Raw genomic sequence first — 15,399 nt, 5'->3', positions numbered from 1 at the left:
AGAAACATTCTGTCGTGATTCATTGAAGTTACAATGCTTTAATTTGCCACATGATATTACTGTATGCTTTATCAAGTCACCGTTTATTTGCAATATATTCTGGCGTAAAATGGAATTTACGACTTATCCCAACACGTTCAATAAACTTTCTTATCTTACACATGTTTACGACCGTCTGAGCAACGTTTCCTATTAAGGAACGAATATCGAATTAATCTCGAAACGATCGCACTCAAAGGGTTCACAATCAAAAAGCTTCGGAACAAAATTCTTATCGAGATATATGTTATTTCGAGTGTGTAAGATTTCATGCAAAATTAAATACAGATAGTATTTAAAATCGTCGAAGTTCATTAGCAAATTCCTATTATCTTTCTACTTCCTATTATTAATTATTACTAATTACATGCGCATACATATACATTGTTTCGATTATTCATCGCATATAACGAAGGCGTTAAATATAGATCGGCATCGTCGCTTACAAATTATTTCACAGATAACGAAACTAATTAAAAATTATATCACAAATCGGTAAAATCTTCGTGAAATTGAAACTTTAATCAAAATGTATCGTTTGAAAAATATGATTAAATATGTGAAAAAATAACATCGTTAAATATTCTATTTTAACATTAATTATATTATGTGATATTATGAAATACAGTGCGCTGTAAATCTGTATCAGAAATTTGAGGCGTTTTATGGTTAATATATGGAATGGAAATAGGAAAGTCTCGTGGATATTTTAATAAATAAATTTTAGAACATTAGTTCCTTCAAATGAAATCATCGGAAGATGTCTATAACAAAAGGGCTTCTTCGATATTCATGATATTCATATATTTAAACGTATCTGATTGAATAAAGATTCAACAAGAAGGTCTAAAAAATGAAGAGAACAAAATATGAATTATACAAAAACATTAAATAATAGACAAATTAAATTGTTAAAATGTTCTAAAAGTTATTTTGAAAAACAAAAGATTGGGATAAATAGAAAGCTATTGATTAAAAACAAACTGTATATAGTTTCGTAATAAGGACTTTTATTTTTATTTATTATAGTTGGTATTGGTATAAAATATTTCTGAAAAAATACAACAAGTATATGCGTTATATAAGTACGTAATATAACATTTACAAAAAGTCATTGCAAAATTAAACGTACGTAATTCCTGAATAGTTCAATTCTATTTATCAATAACAATTATTGTATAATTAAATACATTCTTGTTGAGTTCGTATGCATTGTAAAATTATTTTTTTCTATGTAAACAAACCAATTATATTAGTTAGATCAGACGCAATTTCTTCTATACTGTATTAAATTATACAATACACTTGTTTTGTTACTGCCCTATGTGGTTGCTTCTGTGTATTTGTTCCTATGTAAAATAAAAAATGTATATCTACCTTTCCACAAATATTTTTTACTGTGACAAAAATGAACAGCTTTCAAGCAAGACCATATTACTAAGATAATACTGTCTTAAACAACAAAGTTTGTACCTCTTGGTTTCAACTTATAAGGCAGTGTAGGTTTTGAAAATATATTTGCAATTTTGTTGTGTAGATGTTTAATGCATTCTGGAAGAGGAGCATTTTCAGTTAGATTCTCTAACAGTGGTCGCTTGAAAAGCCTTTTTGCCTCCTGTCGTTGTTCTGGAGTCACAGCTCTATCATCCAGATGTACCAAATGAGGGAACCAAGATATGACGTATAACCTTTTTTTTATAAAAATATTTATAACAGTAAAGTATATGTAATCTGCATGTATTCAACGTATGTGATTATTATTTATGTTATTATTAAAGCAGTTGTGTATTTCTAATTGCTTTTTATGTTCATACCTGTATTGAAGATAGTCATAAAAGGTACCACCATTTAAATAACTTGGTGCTGCCTTGTTTCCCATAAGGCACAAATATCTGAGGTTGGGTAGACTCTCATAGAGATTCTTAATAAATGGATACAATTCTTCTATATTATTATGATTTAACCACAGAAGCTGAAGTTTTGGCATATGTGGAAAAACTGTGTGATCATCTATGTTATTATGGTCTAGGTTTAAAGATGTTAAATTTTCAAATTCTGCCAAAAATTGTAAATTTCTAAAAGTGTAACAGGAAAAGAAATCTCATTCGATTGTATGGCTTTTGATCACTTAAACTTGAACATTAATTTATGCATGTATAATTATATTACATGCATAAATATGTCAAATAATACATACCTACTAAACTTATTATGACTAACATCCAGTGTATGGAGAGTATTACTATAATTTTCAATAATGTCAAATGGCATATAAAAAAGGTTTTCAAAAGCAAGTGATAAGGAATCAACAACATCTACTGATGGTTTATCTGAAGATAAAGAGTTTGAATGCCTACAATGTAAATCTACAAATATTAGTCTTCCTAAGGAAGTCATAGCAAGTTGTTCCACTTCGTCTGCTTCTTTTTGTAATTCTAACTCATTAGTGTAATCCAACCTGCAAAGAGGTTATTCTATTTAATGCAATAACATCCAATATTCTCTGATTCAGAGAAAAACTAAGGAAAAAAAAATTCTTTCGCATGTTTAATATCTTTTAAAACATTTTAATAACTGGTAAGAAATGAAAAGATATTCTCTGATATAAAATGTATACAACTTATATTTGAAAACTATATATTAGTATATGTATGACTAAAAGTTAACATTAAACTACAAAAATATTGATTATTAACATTAGTAAAAATTTAACAATGTGAACATTTTATTCCAGGCAGTTTACTTTTTTCCCCCTTTTTAGTATACATTTCTTTGAACACAGATGTGTTAGCTTATGAAATATGAAATTTCTAAAAGTTACATTACACATATACAATTTTGATAATCTTTTCATTTGTTAATACTAAGAAACCTATATGAACGTATCCATCTTAGAAAATTTACAAGTATATAAATTCTCAATGGACATCTTGGAATGATTAATAAGTTACTGATAAAAAGTCTCACGAAAACACACTTAATCATAATACTTACATTATGCCTCGACTTGTATCACAATACAGGGCAGTAACTTCAAACGAACAATCAACGCGTTAGGATCATGCAATACACTTTTCACTCACTACATTTACTTATACTATTCACCCTAACATTGGTTAAAGCTACAGCTTGCATTGAAAGATAATATTGCGTAAATAAAAGATCATGTAAGGCTGTAAGGCTTCAGTGTAATATGCAATGCATGTAGTGATTAGGTCAACCATAGTGAGTCTTCCTGCAGTTTGAATGATACTGAGCTCTCATCCGCGAAGATAGTACATAAAATTTATCGTTTATCTGATGGCAGTTAACGATAAGATATGGGCGAAACCGATTCGCACTTAAAATACTATCTGTATTGTGAATGGTTCGAACCAAAACGGGAAACATTGAGGTTAGAAATAGAACATTACATAATGTTTAAAATGCTAGGTAATGTATTAACAGCGTAAGTGAAATGCTGATTATTAGACAAGATGAACAAGTAAAAATATATAATACGAAGGACTTACCGAATTTTCCTGCATATCTCGTTTTCAAATCTTTTCACCAAATGAGATTATGAAACTTCGAACACTGTATTGTAGTGAGATGGTGCTGCGTTACCATTTCGAATACTTGTAAACTGTTAATATGGTTGAGAATCGAACGAAACGTTTTATGACATCGATTAATCGTTTTATCATTCTGTATTTTTCAATTTGGCGGTAATCGTGCTCACGTACTATTATTTTTTTTTATTGGAACGAGCTGAAACAACTATATTATTGCTGTTTAAAGCAATATGCGTATTATATAAAAATTTTTGATCTAAAGTTTAAATTTTTATATTTTCCACCCATTCATTAATTTCTTCAGTAAAGTAAAGATGAAAATAAAGTAACGTTTGTAAGATATTTAATGATCTAAGACCATGATCTTAAGTTAGAATGCTATGGCTGTGGTAGATTTGTAGTTAGAATTTTCATATTTTTATTCGTAATATAAAAATTACGACATTCGTTTATATTATTTAATCGTGTATCAACGTTTTCAAATCTAATTCGAGAAAAATAATACTTCTGCTAAGTTCTACCATCTACACACACGCACCTTAACCTTTATATCTATTTTTCCTGTATATTACGGCAAATAATACTATAATCCCTTTGTATTAATGTATTAAACAAATTTATATATGTAAAGCCATCTTTCTCTCACGTCTGAAAGATATATCTTACATCACAAAGATCTACCACAACCACAACATTATATTACACCAGAGAGATTATGCTAACGAAATACAAACAAAACATAATGGGAATAATAATTCATTATAGAGTTAAAGTCCATATACATGTTTATTTAAAGAGCTAATGTGCATTTAGTTTTTACATAACATTGCTCGTATCGTTATCGACACGTTTCACAGACAGTCAGTAACACCATTAATATCTACATATAAGCCATACGTCGAACAACAGTATCACACGTGTTGGCGACAATCGGCTGTCATAATTATCGTTTGTCTAATAAAATTCGTGACAAAAAATCTAACGACGGCTTTGTCTTTTTTCGTCGATTATTCTCTTTCGTTAGAACAATCGTTATATTAAACAATAGGTCAGGATTTATCGTCGTGTATAGCGCGGTTGCCTTTAACAGATTATGCCCGACTCTATATGTTCACAACACTTCGACGCGTGTATTTGCACGCGTATTTTCAACGGGCAGTGACTGATAATGAAAGCAAGCGCCAAAGCGAATTTTACAATACCGTTATGCCTTCTACGGTGAAATTTATGACGAGTATTTGAAAATTTTGCAACGACACGCATGCGAATAGAATATTCGTTCTGTTGCTCCTGTAACTCCACTCTCCCCTACAATATAAATCACCTACGAGGCAATTTGGACCTTCTTGCAACGTCTCGGCTCATTCTTAGTACGATAATCTATAACAAATAGCGTTTCAATAACAATAATGTTTATTGTAATGCGATGTATCGAGATCTGGTTTTAATTAATGGCACAATAAACAGAAGATGGTTATTGGCGGTAAAATCTGCTACATTTCTGTTTCTTTTTCTTTCATTTTTATTGGAATCTTCATCTTCAAGTGAACCGACTTTAAGGCGCGCTTGTACTCTTGTTGATAAAGTGTCAGACGAGTCATTAACACATTCGATGCAAATTATGTGACGTATCTTCGTTCGTTTAAATTGTTTATCTTTTTCGCCCCATTTATTGCCTTTTTCCTTCTTGAAATCTTGAAAAAAGGTATGTGATTTGCATTCTGTTTATTTTGTCATGAAAAATTATCTCTTTACCGATTATAGCTTCATTTATAAGAAATTTTACGTATATATCGGTCAAATCATATTTTAAATATTCCAAGAAAAAAATAAATTACGTTACATTAACAACTAACACGAATGTGCGCGCGACAATAAGGTTTAATAAAATGTTATTCATTGTATCTATTTCGTGCTGTTTAAAAATCGAGGAAATCAATTGCCCTGTTATCGTTTTCAACTTTCTTTTATTGTACATTCAGAGTTACATGACAGACTATATTAAGTCGCGGAACAACGTTGCTGTTCAATACTTTCAAGCACAAGAAAGTTTTCAAAGATACAACTAAACGTCTCACAATCGTATTCATATACACGTTCATGTTTTTTTTTTTTATTTTCTTATTTTCATAATTTCTCTTAAATAAAAGATTCCGACGAACTGTTAATTCAGATAGAAAATATGAAAATATTAAATTTGTAGTTAAAGCATGTGTACCAATACGAATGCGAATATTTTAAATTTTATTCAAATTCGTTAAACTCCTAGTGCCCATCAAATTATTATCAACATTATAGCTATTATTTTGTCGCATATGTCGAATATTTTTTCTCCTTAATATTTATTCAATAACATCGACTATGGAAATGTTATTTAAAGAATTGAAGGTAATACAGAGAAAACTGTACAATAACATAATGTCAAAGTATCGGGCAATAGAAGACTAAGTGGCTTAAAACTGAAATACGTACCGGTATCGTTTAATTCTTCGATTCTGCGTCGTCGAGCCAACATCGATTAAACTTTAAAAACCTCATTAATTATGATTTATTGAAAACTCTGTCGTTCAAATATATACATACATACATATATATACATACATATATATATATGTATATATATATGTGTGTGTATATTCCTGTTGATATACGTGTGTATCTTTTATTCCTCGGTATAACAGCGTATATAATGCCTATACAAGATACATTTAGGGCAATATTGAAACTCGTTTAAAATATAATACTTCATCTCAGTGATATTCCTTACACGATAATTAAGCCAACATTTGTTTGATTAATCCGTCTCTAGTTTATTTCTGCCAATGATTACAAGAAGACATATTCATTTTTTTTTTCTTTTTAATTATTTTTAACACTGTTCCACGTTGATCTCTTCTTCAACGTTACACAAAAACGCTGGAACTATTTTATATTTTTATATATGTATATATATATGCGGGTATCTTTTGTTCTGAACAAATTTCGTTTTTAAACTCTGAAAATACCGTCTGTTTAACAATGGAGGGAGATATCTTGTTTGCCAGAGTCGAACGAAAATCGATCGTTCGATTTTTCACCACTTCGAAAGCACAACGATCTTGCCACTGGACGTGAAGGAGACTTGCACAGGTCACGATCATTATAGTTCGTTTTTCTTACATTTAAATACGCTACAGATACAAACATACAATGAGATTACATTTTAATCACCGCGAGCGTATCGCGCGCGGTAAAAGGAGTTTCGCTGTTGCGCGAACGAAATGATATTTATTTGTCAAACGCATCTTGATTCGTGAGCTGGAATCGCGCAGACGATTATTTACAATCGTCGAAAGAAAAAGGAAGGAAATGAAAGAACAATCGATCTGTGCAGATGATGGTAATCCTACGAATGGTTTTTAAGAAATTAAATATTTGCATTTTATTATTCGTTGTCGAACAAAAAGAGCTTGGCTTGTCTCGTAATCTGGGGCTCGAGTAAATTGACCGTGAGAAATCAGTTGAATGAAGAGTAGAATGCGACGCAAGGGAATATAGTATATATTTATGTACGTCGGTCGGTTTTCCGCGAGGCAAAGCGAGTTAGAAGGAAGTTTTTCCGAAAATAAAGTTTCCGGCTGCGGTCGGCTCGTCCGAGGAGAAATATTGCTTCCAGAGGTTGGTGAATTTATCCCAGGTAATTTCCTGACCCTGTACAAAGAGAAACGATTCAATGGAATTAATGTTCCGCCCTGAGGGTCGTATCCTTTGTACGAATCTGTCGCGTGATTTTCACTTACGACTCCTAATTTTTTGAAAGCCTCCCTGGCCTCAGCCTCTGCGACACCGTGGTATCTGCACACGTTACAGAATTCGTTCTCGTCGATCGATTTGTCACCTGACCAACAGAAAACGGCACATTCTTTTGGTTAATCGTCAATTTTCCCATCGAAAATGACATTAAAGTAACGTTATAACATTTGTTTATTTCTAAGCGACAAATACCTTATAGCTACGTAGAACTTTCTTAGAACGATCTTCAAATAAGAATATCTTTACTTGATTTACCAAATTTGTTTCAAGTGGGTAGATCAATATAAAAAAGAGCGTAATACGTAGTATCGTGAAATAATCGTGTAAAACTTGATCAATTTGTAAGGAGTACGGAGTACAATGCAAGTAAAAGAGGAAGATGCTGAAGGGTTGGGAAATCCCCATGGATCATCGGGTCCAGCGACATGCCCCTGGCCCTTTCGGAAAAGGGGTACTTGGATAGGCCAACGTGACCATATTTGGTCCTGGACGATTGTAAAAACGTGCGTGTGATGGGAGTACGGAAATCGTTGAAAAGGGACATTTTGTCGGAAAAGGTTGTTGTTGTGGTTAGTCGTTACGAGTTGATTTAATTGCTCTAATTGTAATACATTAATTTATTAGGAAATAGTTCTAGTTAAATAATCATAGTTTTCTGTTCTATCATTTGTAAATAAATATATAAAATGAAATCACTATAAGTATATACGAGTATACTCGTATGTAAGAAGCGAAGGTATTTCTGAAATTCAATATCGCAGGACTTGGTAAACAAGCTTCGAATATTTTTGTATTGATCATCATTTATTATTTTGAAAGTTTCTGTATGGCGTGGTTGCGAAATTCTTTCATAAATATTTAACGAAATTTCTGAAGATATTGGAAAAAGTGTATCCCAATTTTTTTTCATGATTCTGGGAACTGAAAGCATGATAAACTTACCAGATGCATCGAACAACTGGAACGTCACAGACATGTATGCTTGTTGCCATTCGGATGGGTTCGATGGATTTTTTGCGTATTCTTCCCACAGTGAAAACCATTCATCTCGACTAACCTGAAATAAACAGGAGAAACGGAAAGTATGAGTCAGATGTTTCTGCTCAGATCTTCTAACAAAAGCAGTTTTGAGTCGTTTCTTTCGAATATGTACAGCAAAGTTCCACTGGAATTTCAACAATTTTACATCACTCGACGAAACGAAACGAAACACGTGTAATTAGATCTTTAAAATATAATTGAGATAGAAGATCGGTACAGCTATAGTAAATTTTATATTCGATAGAAATTCGTTTACCTGACCGTCTTGATCCGTATCAGCTCCTTGCCTTAAATTATCCCACATTTTAAGCAAAGTATCCCTTATACTTTGAGCTTTGGGATTATCGGCGGACCAACCTCTGTTCTCATTGATTCGCTAAAACAAAGTGAAAAGAATCGTGAAAATATCGTTTTCTAAAATATGAAATAAGTTTGAAAAACGTAACTCTTGTCTCTACGAAAGAGTTGAATATTTGTTAATATATTTCAACGTTACTCTTTAACTAACTGTACCGTTTCTTCGACGGTCAAAGCTGAAAACGACTAAATAATAAAATATCGATATGCTTACTTGTATAGCAAGATCTAGATCCTTCTTATCAATTGCACCACTTTGATTGACATCTAGGAACATAAAAAGAAAGCATAGATATAGATGTTATTTTTAGTAGAAAATAAGATAACAAAATAGCGAAAATTCCCTTCCGATCCGACTCTGTCCACTCCATTAACCTTTAATCAATGGAAGCTCGAAGCTATCGTGTACAACTATAACGTAGCTCGTAGTTCGTTCGACTGGTACAGTCGGCGCGAGCCATTACTATCCTCGATATACGACATGACTGAATCTTCTCAGAAATTGGGCAGACAGAAGGGAAGGACAAGGTGAGAAAGAAGTACATAGTTGGTATTTGGCACGAGACCAAGGGAAAAAGGGTAGTGGAACGTACAACGTTTGTGTCAGGATTGTGTCAAAGGCATCGCCGCATTAAGTTGACACCGACCATTTGAGATAGCGTTAGCCTCGTCAGCTTATCGTTTCGCACGCGTCGATGATCGAAACAAAACCTTTCCGTGCCTCGTTGAAAACTTTTCACAGGGGAAAAGGGACTCGATCACGTAGGCAGAACACGTGACAAGGAATCGATGTAATGAAATATGGGTATGAATAAGATAAGGGTAGCCAGAGGGGTGGTATTTTGGCCTGTATCCAGCAAGAACTGTGTGCAAGATCTGACGTTAGACCGGTGGAAAGGACGGTCTCGTCGATCGTGCCATTCATCGCTCAGAGCAAGGTCGTTGTCGTCCTCGCGACGTTTGAATCGGACGTCATTAGTTTTCGCAAAGTCGACCCAATTTCGCAAGTCGACTTTTCTGCCCCTTTTCAGGTGTCACCTACTATCCTTAGATTCCTCCGGGATTCATCCCGTTTATTAATTCCAATTTTGCCGAGCGAACCCTTTCTCTTCCGATGCTTTTCTACTTATTTCGCCTACTGTTCCTTTCCGTCTCCATTTTTCTTCTTTTTCTCGCTTTCTTCTATTTTTCCTGCTCTTTGTTTATATTCTCTACTGCGTGGTTTTGCCTCGGTCGTCTTATCAAATAGTGATTACAATTCAACGATGTAAAATATAGAATTCCGAAACCCGACGGCAGTCAATTTTTACCGAGGTCACGATGAAATAATTTAGCAGAACGAACGGTTGGGAACACGCTAGATATCTGGTGGTTCCGTACGACGCTAAACTATGGGGATCTTTTATCTGATGTTAAATTGATTAGGAGGCACGTGTATCTGTCTAATATAGCTTCTACGCTACGTTTTGACCTAGTATCGGAATATCGTGGAATAATTCTCGTCAACCTTTCGTTATTGCTGCTTTGTATTTAAACAATTTTCCGAATAACGTGGAACTTGGAATATATACTTTAATTTACAGCGACTGTACGAAGTTTACAAAAAGACAATTCTACCGAATCACGCACGAAACAACAGTTCTCTCAAGGAAGAATATATCTAAATTTTTACCTCGATAATTAGAAAAGTCCAGAGAGAATTATTTCACGAAATATAGAGCAATCGTAAATTACGTAAAGATTTATTATTGCAAAGCAGCCTGTCGAATTAATGTATTTATTGTCACGATCAAATCAAATCAATCACGGCAAAATCGAGCGATTCGGCTCCATACGTATAAACCACTAGTTTTCAAACGAAGATTCGCAATTCATCGCATCGTTCATGGCTTCTCTGGGTCACGGTGAAATACCGTATCGACAACGAAGAACAGCCCCGCAGGATATGTTTAGCAGTCGATCGACGGTCAAAGAAGGGAAGAAAGTAAGGGGCTAATGAGGGCCACGAAGCGTGTACACGCCTGTGACCTCCACACGCTCCACACAGGCAGCCTCATCGTCGCATAGCGCGACTGATCGTGCTAACGCAGTTCCCGATGCGCACGTAACCACACTTACCGATTCTATTCGCAAGTTTCGTTCTCTAATTACGCGTGAAATTTACGTCAGTCTATTATTCGCATCCGCTACACTGTCATCATCCGTGAGAAGTATCCATGCGTTATATACACATGCAAAGGTACTTTCAAAACTTTAACGCTGGAAGATACCCTGTCAGAAATTTTGGCGCTTGTACGCGTCTACGTGAATGGCCTTTCTCGAAAATACACAGAACTACGAATAAGTCGTATGAATGATTGCTCGCGAGTTACACACACGACGAACATAGAAACATTGCACCGGTACGATAGGCGTATACGGTGAACGTGTAATTTCAACGCGACAAGACATCCCCCTTAACCGCGTCCATTGTTTATCTGCTGCTGTTCATACCATAAATAGGTGTCCAGCCTGACTCACTTTTGCTCAACCACGCCAACACATAGGTGCCATAGAGAGACCGAACAAAACGGCCCTGTATAGCCTTGATTCCGTTTTCAGCCCCCAAAAATACCCTCGAGAGGATGTCGTCTACTCTTCCTCCTCCAACCTTTCCGGACCGTATTTCATTTCTCTGGAAGCAGCGTGAATGTTCGCGCTGCTCTCCGCGATAGCCCCGAAAGGGGCCACCAATGGAAGAAGATTGTTAGCTGACCCGACTCGATTCGTGGAAGAGCTACGAGAAACGCGTTAAGATCCAGGGAACGACAATCGGTTTTGTTATTTCGTTACCAGGCAACTGACGACGCTTCTTGGGGAAAAATCGTAACCGATTCGCGATGGAAGCTTAACTATACCAGTCTCGTGGTTGATGGTCGTGAACGTTGGTTCTGATAAGGTGGCCATGAAATTTTCTTGACACAATTAGGTGCCGTTAGGGATGCGTGATGATCGGCATGAAATCCGATTACTCGGAAGCTTAACGATCATGTTTGATATCGAGGAAAATTTTGAACGTGGAATGCGTGGAATGAATTCGTTTAAACGGATTTTTCCCCTATCTTTGCTCTCTCTCTCTTTTTTTTTTTAGTGTTTCTAGTCGAAGAAAAATCCAATTAAACCTGTTATCTGATAAATTTGCTTTGGTGCTGAAGAAATGTGGAACGTATTGATTTGTTCTTTGTACTATACGGCGATTACCTCGGAGGGAATGTAAACGAAAATGAATTTTAAACGTGGCTTTGAAATAAATTGCTTTGAAATTTTGAAAGCAAACGTCTTGCTAGATTGTCGACCAGGTTTTACGTCAGACTATACGCATAGTACGGGACGCAACAAATTAATTAAAATTTGTCATTCTAACGCAAAGACTAAAAGCTAGCAGCTTCTCTTGTAAATAGATTGCTCGATGTCAATGGGACGGCTCAACGATAGGCGAAGATAATACAGCTATAAGCATAAAACGGAATAAAACTTAACTACGAGGATAATCGACGTGGATCTTTCAAGTTGACACTGTGGAAAATTAAGATTTTATAAAATCGACGCAAAGTACGAAGGCTATCAAGACAAGACGTAGTATACTCACCGAAAAAGGTGTTGAAAACGTAGAGTAATTTCGTTTTACGGAACTCCGACAGTGGCATCTTGTCAATCTGCAACAGAGAGGAACAAGAGAGTTGTTAAGCGTGTCCGCACGTTCGTGTGTGTCATGTTAATATTCATTCTCCGATCGAATGACGATCAGGGTCGATTGTCTCGAGCGACCGACCCTTATTTTATCTCGTCAGTAAAAAGTAACCGCGGCTTGCTTTTTATCGAGCTGCTTTGTACAACGCCTCGATATTTACAAGGCCGTCGTGAAGACACAAAGTCAGCTTAATTCAGGTACATCGACAGGTGTTTTCCGATATCTGGACAATAATTAAAAACTTTCGAATCTTATTTTCGTGACAGTCCTTCGATTCGCTAACGAGCCTTCTTAGACATGCGACCTATTTCAGATAATAATGAGAATTCTTCAGACGTTTGAATTACTAATTGAGAAAATTATTCATTGTTACTAAAATATTCATATTCGATATTCCACAATTATTCACTATCCTGGTGTTAGTATACTCTACTAATAAAGGTATTGAAATAATTGTAAACAATTGCCCTGATATCTAAAGTGTCTAATTTATGCTTGTATATGGCTGCTTTGATTTAACAATGGCACAACTCAAAAAATGTAAAGTCTAGAGCGTTAAAAAATTTAGGAAGAGATGTTCGCGAGTCATTTCAACGACATTATAAGGCTGACTTAACACAAGATACGCCACTATTCGCGAAAACGATACCTTCCACTTGTAGCGTCACAAAACAACTGAAGATGTGCCAGTGTTGTTACTTACTGGCCTTGGAGCAAGACTAAAGCCAGATTGATGGCGACATAAGCGATCATTTTTCCCCCTGACGCGGAACTATAGAATTATAGATACATCGTTTTACATGATAAAAGTATTATAGAAACATAAGGTAGAATTGTTCTTTTCACTGAAAGCAAATATGAACTTTTCTGAGTTGTGCCACTGTCGAAACGAAGCAGCGATATCTTTACAACGAAAGCATCGAACATGTTTATTCAAGAAAAAAGACAAATTCGATCAAATGAATTGTCTCCTGATTATTTTAAGCGAGATACGAGAACTTTAACGAGGAGTTTACAAATTGTTCAACTCTTATTTTACGAGACGTGGTCTTACGTTTATTCGGTGGAGAAATTTTGGAAAAATAGCTGCTGGTCCTTCCTTTTGCCCCAAGCCGAAATGACTGACATACTCACAGTAGGCAACCCTTTATATAATAAGATTTAAAAGCCTTTCCTTACCGAAGATAACGCGTCTATTTGAGCGTTTAATGACGTACATTTCGCTATAATGCCACAATAATACTGTAGATGTAATTTAAGATATCTGCAAACATCAGAAATGTATTATTGACCGTAATGTGACGTAAATTATGCTCAAGTGATTCACGCGGAACGAAACATTGCTCGGAGCCTGTTCTTTCCCTTTTCGTCGAATCGTATGTACCTGGTACCATCGATCATCGAATTTTACATGCGGTATAATATTAACCGCATTAATAACGATTCCATTCCGATCACGCATTCCTATGTAAGATACAATGGTAATTCTCCTTTATCGAATATTTGATCAACCTCTGACGTATTTAAGAAGAATCGAAGTATATCTGAATGCTTTGTCGCAAACATATTAAGCAATTAGGGAAAAATCTACTGCCTGGTTGCGAAACATAATTTTCATCATCTGTCAAGTTATCACGTGCGCTGAATAAATTTGTTACGTTTATGGTTACCGGCTTCCTTGAATCTCACGCATACTTATTTTATTGACTATTTTCTCCAGCTTCTTCAGTGAATATCTAGTAGTTTATGATAATAAACTTGTGGAAATAGCTTCTACGATATTTATCGTATTCATCTTTCATTCATGATTTATAGTGTCTTAATTTGTTATACGTAGAAAATATGCGAGTATCGATGATAATTTCCACAGTAAGATATTTTAGAATTTATCAAGATAAAATTAGAATCTTTGACATTGATCAAAGTCAAAGTAATTCTACATTTACGCTCTAAAGCGTAAGCCATAAATCCCCTATTTCAAGAGTGGAAACTTTTCCCTTTCTCTATTGGTTTTTCTTCTGGCGTTTCTTATTACCATTTTCTCGTAATGTTCAATCATCGTTCACTGTAATTTGCACGCGTGATATTCAGTTTAGAGAAAGCAGAGATCAATTAACCTCGTAATCCAATTACCACCTATTATATAATAAGGACGTTCGTGGTTAACTTGCGCTAGAAAATCCGAGCAACGATCCTTCTGCACGATGTGAGCATTATTAATCGTCGTATGACTTGTAATAAATAAAAAATAATAACAAGTAATCAGCCCTGATAGCTATCTATTGAAAAGAGCCACAAGAAAGTAGCTACAGCCAACATTGTAATCGTGTATAACTGTATATCATTAGAAGGTGGTATCGCGTCAAGGTGAATGTTGACGTCAATCTTTAAAGTGATTAACGCTGCACGGTAATCTTTTCATTTGAAAATGTCCGTGCTTGTGAACGTTTCCATGTAACTCGTCGTTTATCAATTTTCCAATCAACACTAGCGAAGATTTTACGATCTAAGAGCTCCTTTCACCGTTGATGGTGTATGATACATTATCTTCTAATTTGATAATAAGTAAATTGACCGCGAACTTTGTTGAAGTCGAACGGTTAGCGAATTTCTGCCATCGTTCGAATAGTTTAATAGCAACTTCTAGTCGCCATTATTGGCCGTACAAGTGTTGCTGGTTTGCAAACAGCTCGCCACGACTTGGAACTGGTTAACTTGTAAGCAATTTCCCCATTGATTGAACTTGACTGTAAACTGCAATAGTTTGTGTCGATTCCTGTACGCAAGTTTTTTCAAATCGATTAATTAACAAGTGGGTAAACAGAGTAGTTTGTTCGTGTGTATTATGATGGATCAATTAAAATTGTAGATAATCAATTTGCTTGA

The 15,399-nt window shown here is 35.0% G+C and overlaps 2 protein-coding genes across 5 annotated transcripts in view; both read right to left on the bottom strand.

Annotated features, from left to right (window-relative positions):
• Positions 1 to 1,027: 1,027 nt before the first annotated feature.
• On the bottom strand, positions 1,028 to 3,708 carry LOC100646418 (leucine-rich melanocyte differentiation-associated protein). Of its 2 annotated transcripts, none has more exons than XM_003397020.4 (5): positions 3,552 to 3,708; positions 2,237 to 2,497; positions 1,854 to 2,114; positions 1,513 to 1,727; positions 1,028 to 1,388 (listed from the first exon to the last, which is right to left on the bottom strand). In XM_003397020.4, the coding sequence occupies exons 2-5, from the start codon at positions 2,434 to 2,436 to the stop codon at positions 1,327 to 1,329; spliced, it is 738 nt and encodes a 245-aa protein (XP_003397068.1). In that variant the 5' UTR covers positions 2,437 to 2,497; positions 3,552 to 3,708; the 3' UTR covers positions 1,028 to 1,326. The 2 variants fall into 2 exon arrangements, with proteins under 2 accessions (XP_003397068.1, XP_012166353.1); XM_012310963.3 differs by lacking the exon at positions 3,552 to 3,708 and adding an exon at positions 3,034 to 3,521.
• Positions 3,709 to 5,543: 1,835 nt separating this feature from the next.
• LOC100645836 (calexcitin-2) overlaps positions 5,544 to 15,399 on the bottom strand; it is a 44,549-nt gene continuing 34,693 nt past the window's right edge. Inside the window, exons 1-7 of one of the 3 annotated variants that reach the window (XM_003397014.4) lie at positions 13,568 to 13,626; positions 12,412 to 12,478; positions 8,998 to 9,050; positions 8,683 to 8,802; positions 8,328 to 8,442; positions 7,373 to 7,470; positions 5,544 to 7,283 (exon numbers count right to left, since the gene is read on the bottom strand). In XM_003397014.4, the coding sequence (XP_003397062.1) occupies positions 7,176 to 7,283; positions 7,373 to 7,470; positions 8,328 to 8,442; positions 8,683 to 8,802; positions 8,998 to 9,050; positions 12,412 to 12,469 (552 nt within the window). In that variant the 5' untranslated portion in view covers positions 12,470 to 12,478; positions 13,568 to 13,626 and the 3' untranslated portion in view covers positions 5,544 to 7,175. Of the gene's footprint in view, positions 7,284 to 7,372; positions 7,471 to 8,327; positions 8,443 to 8,682; positions 8,803 to 8,997; positions 9,051 to 12,411; positions 12,479 to 13,162; positions 13,186 to 13,567; positions 13,627 to 15,399 lie in introns of those variants that run through there. The other 2 variants (XM_012310954.3, XM_003397015.4) reach the window with 2 other exon arrangements.

This window comes from Bombus terrestris, chromosome 8 (assembly GCF_910591885.1).
Source record: "Bombus terrestris chromosome 8, iyBomTerr1.2, whole genome shotgun sequence".
Lineage (NCBI taxonomy): Eukaryota > Metazoa > Arthropoda > Insecta > Hymenoptera > Apidae > Bombus > Bombus terrestris.
This window is presented reverse-complemented; position numbering and strand designations above follow the sequence as displayed.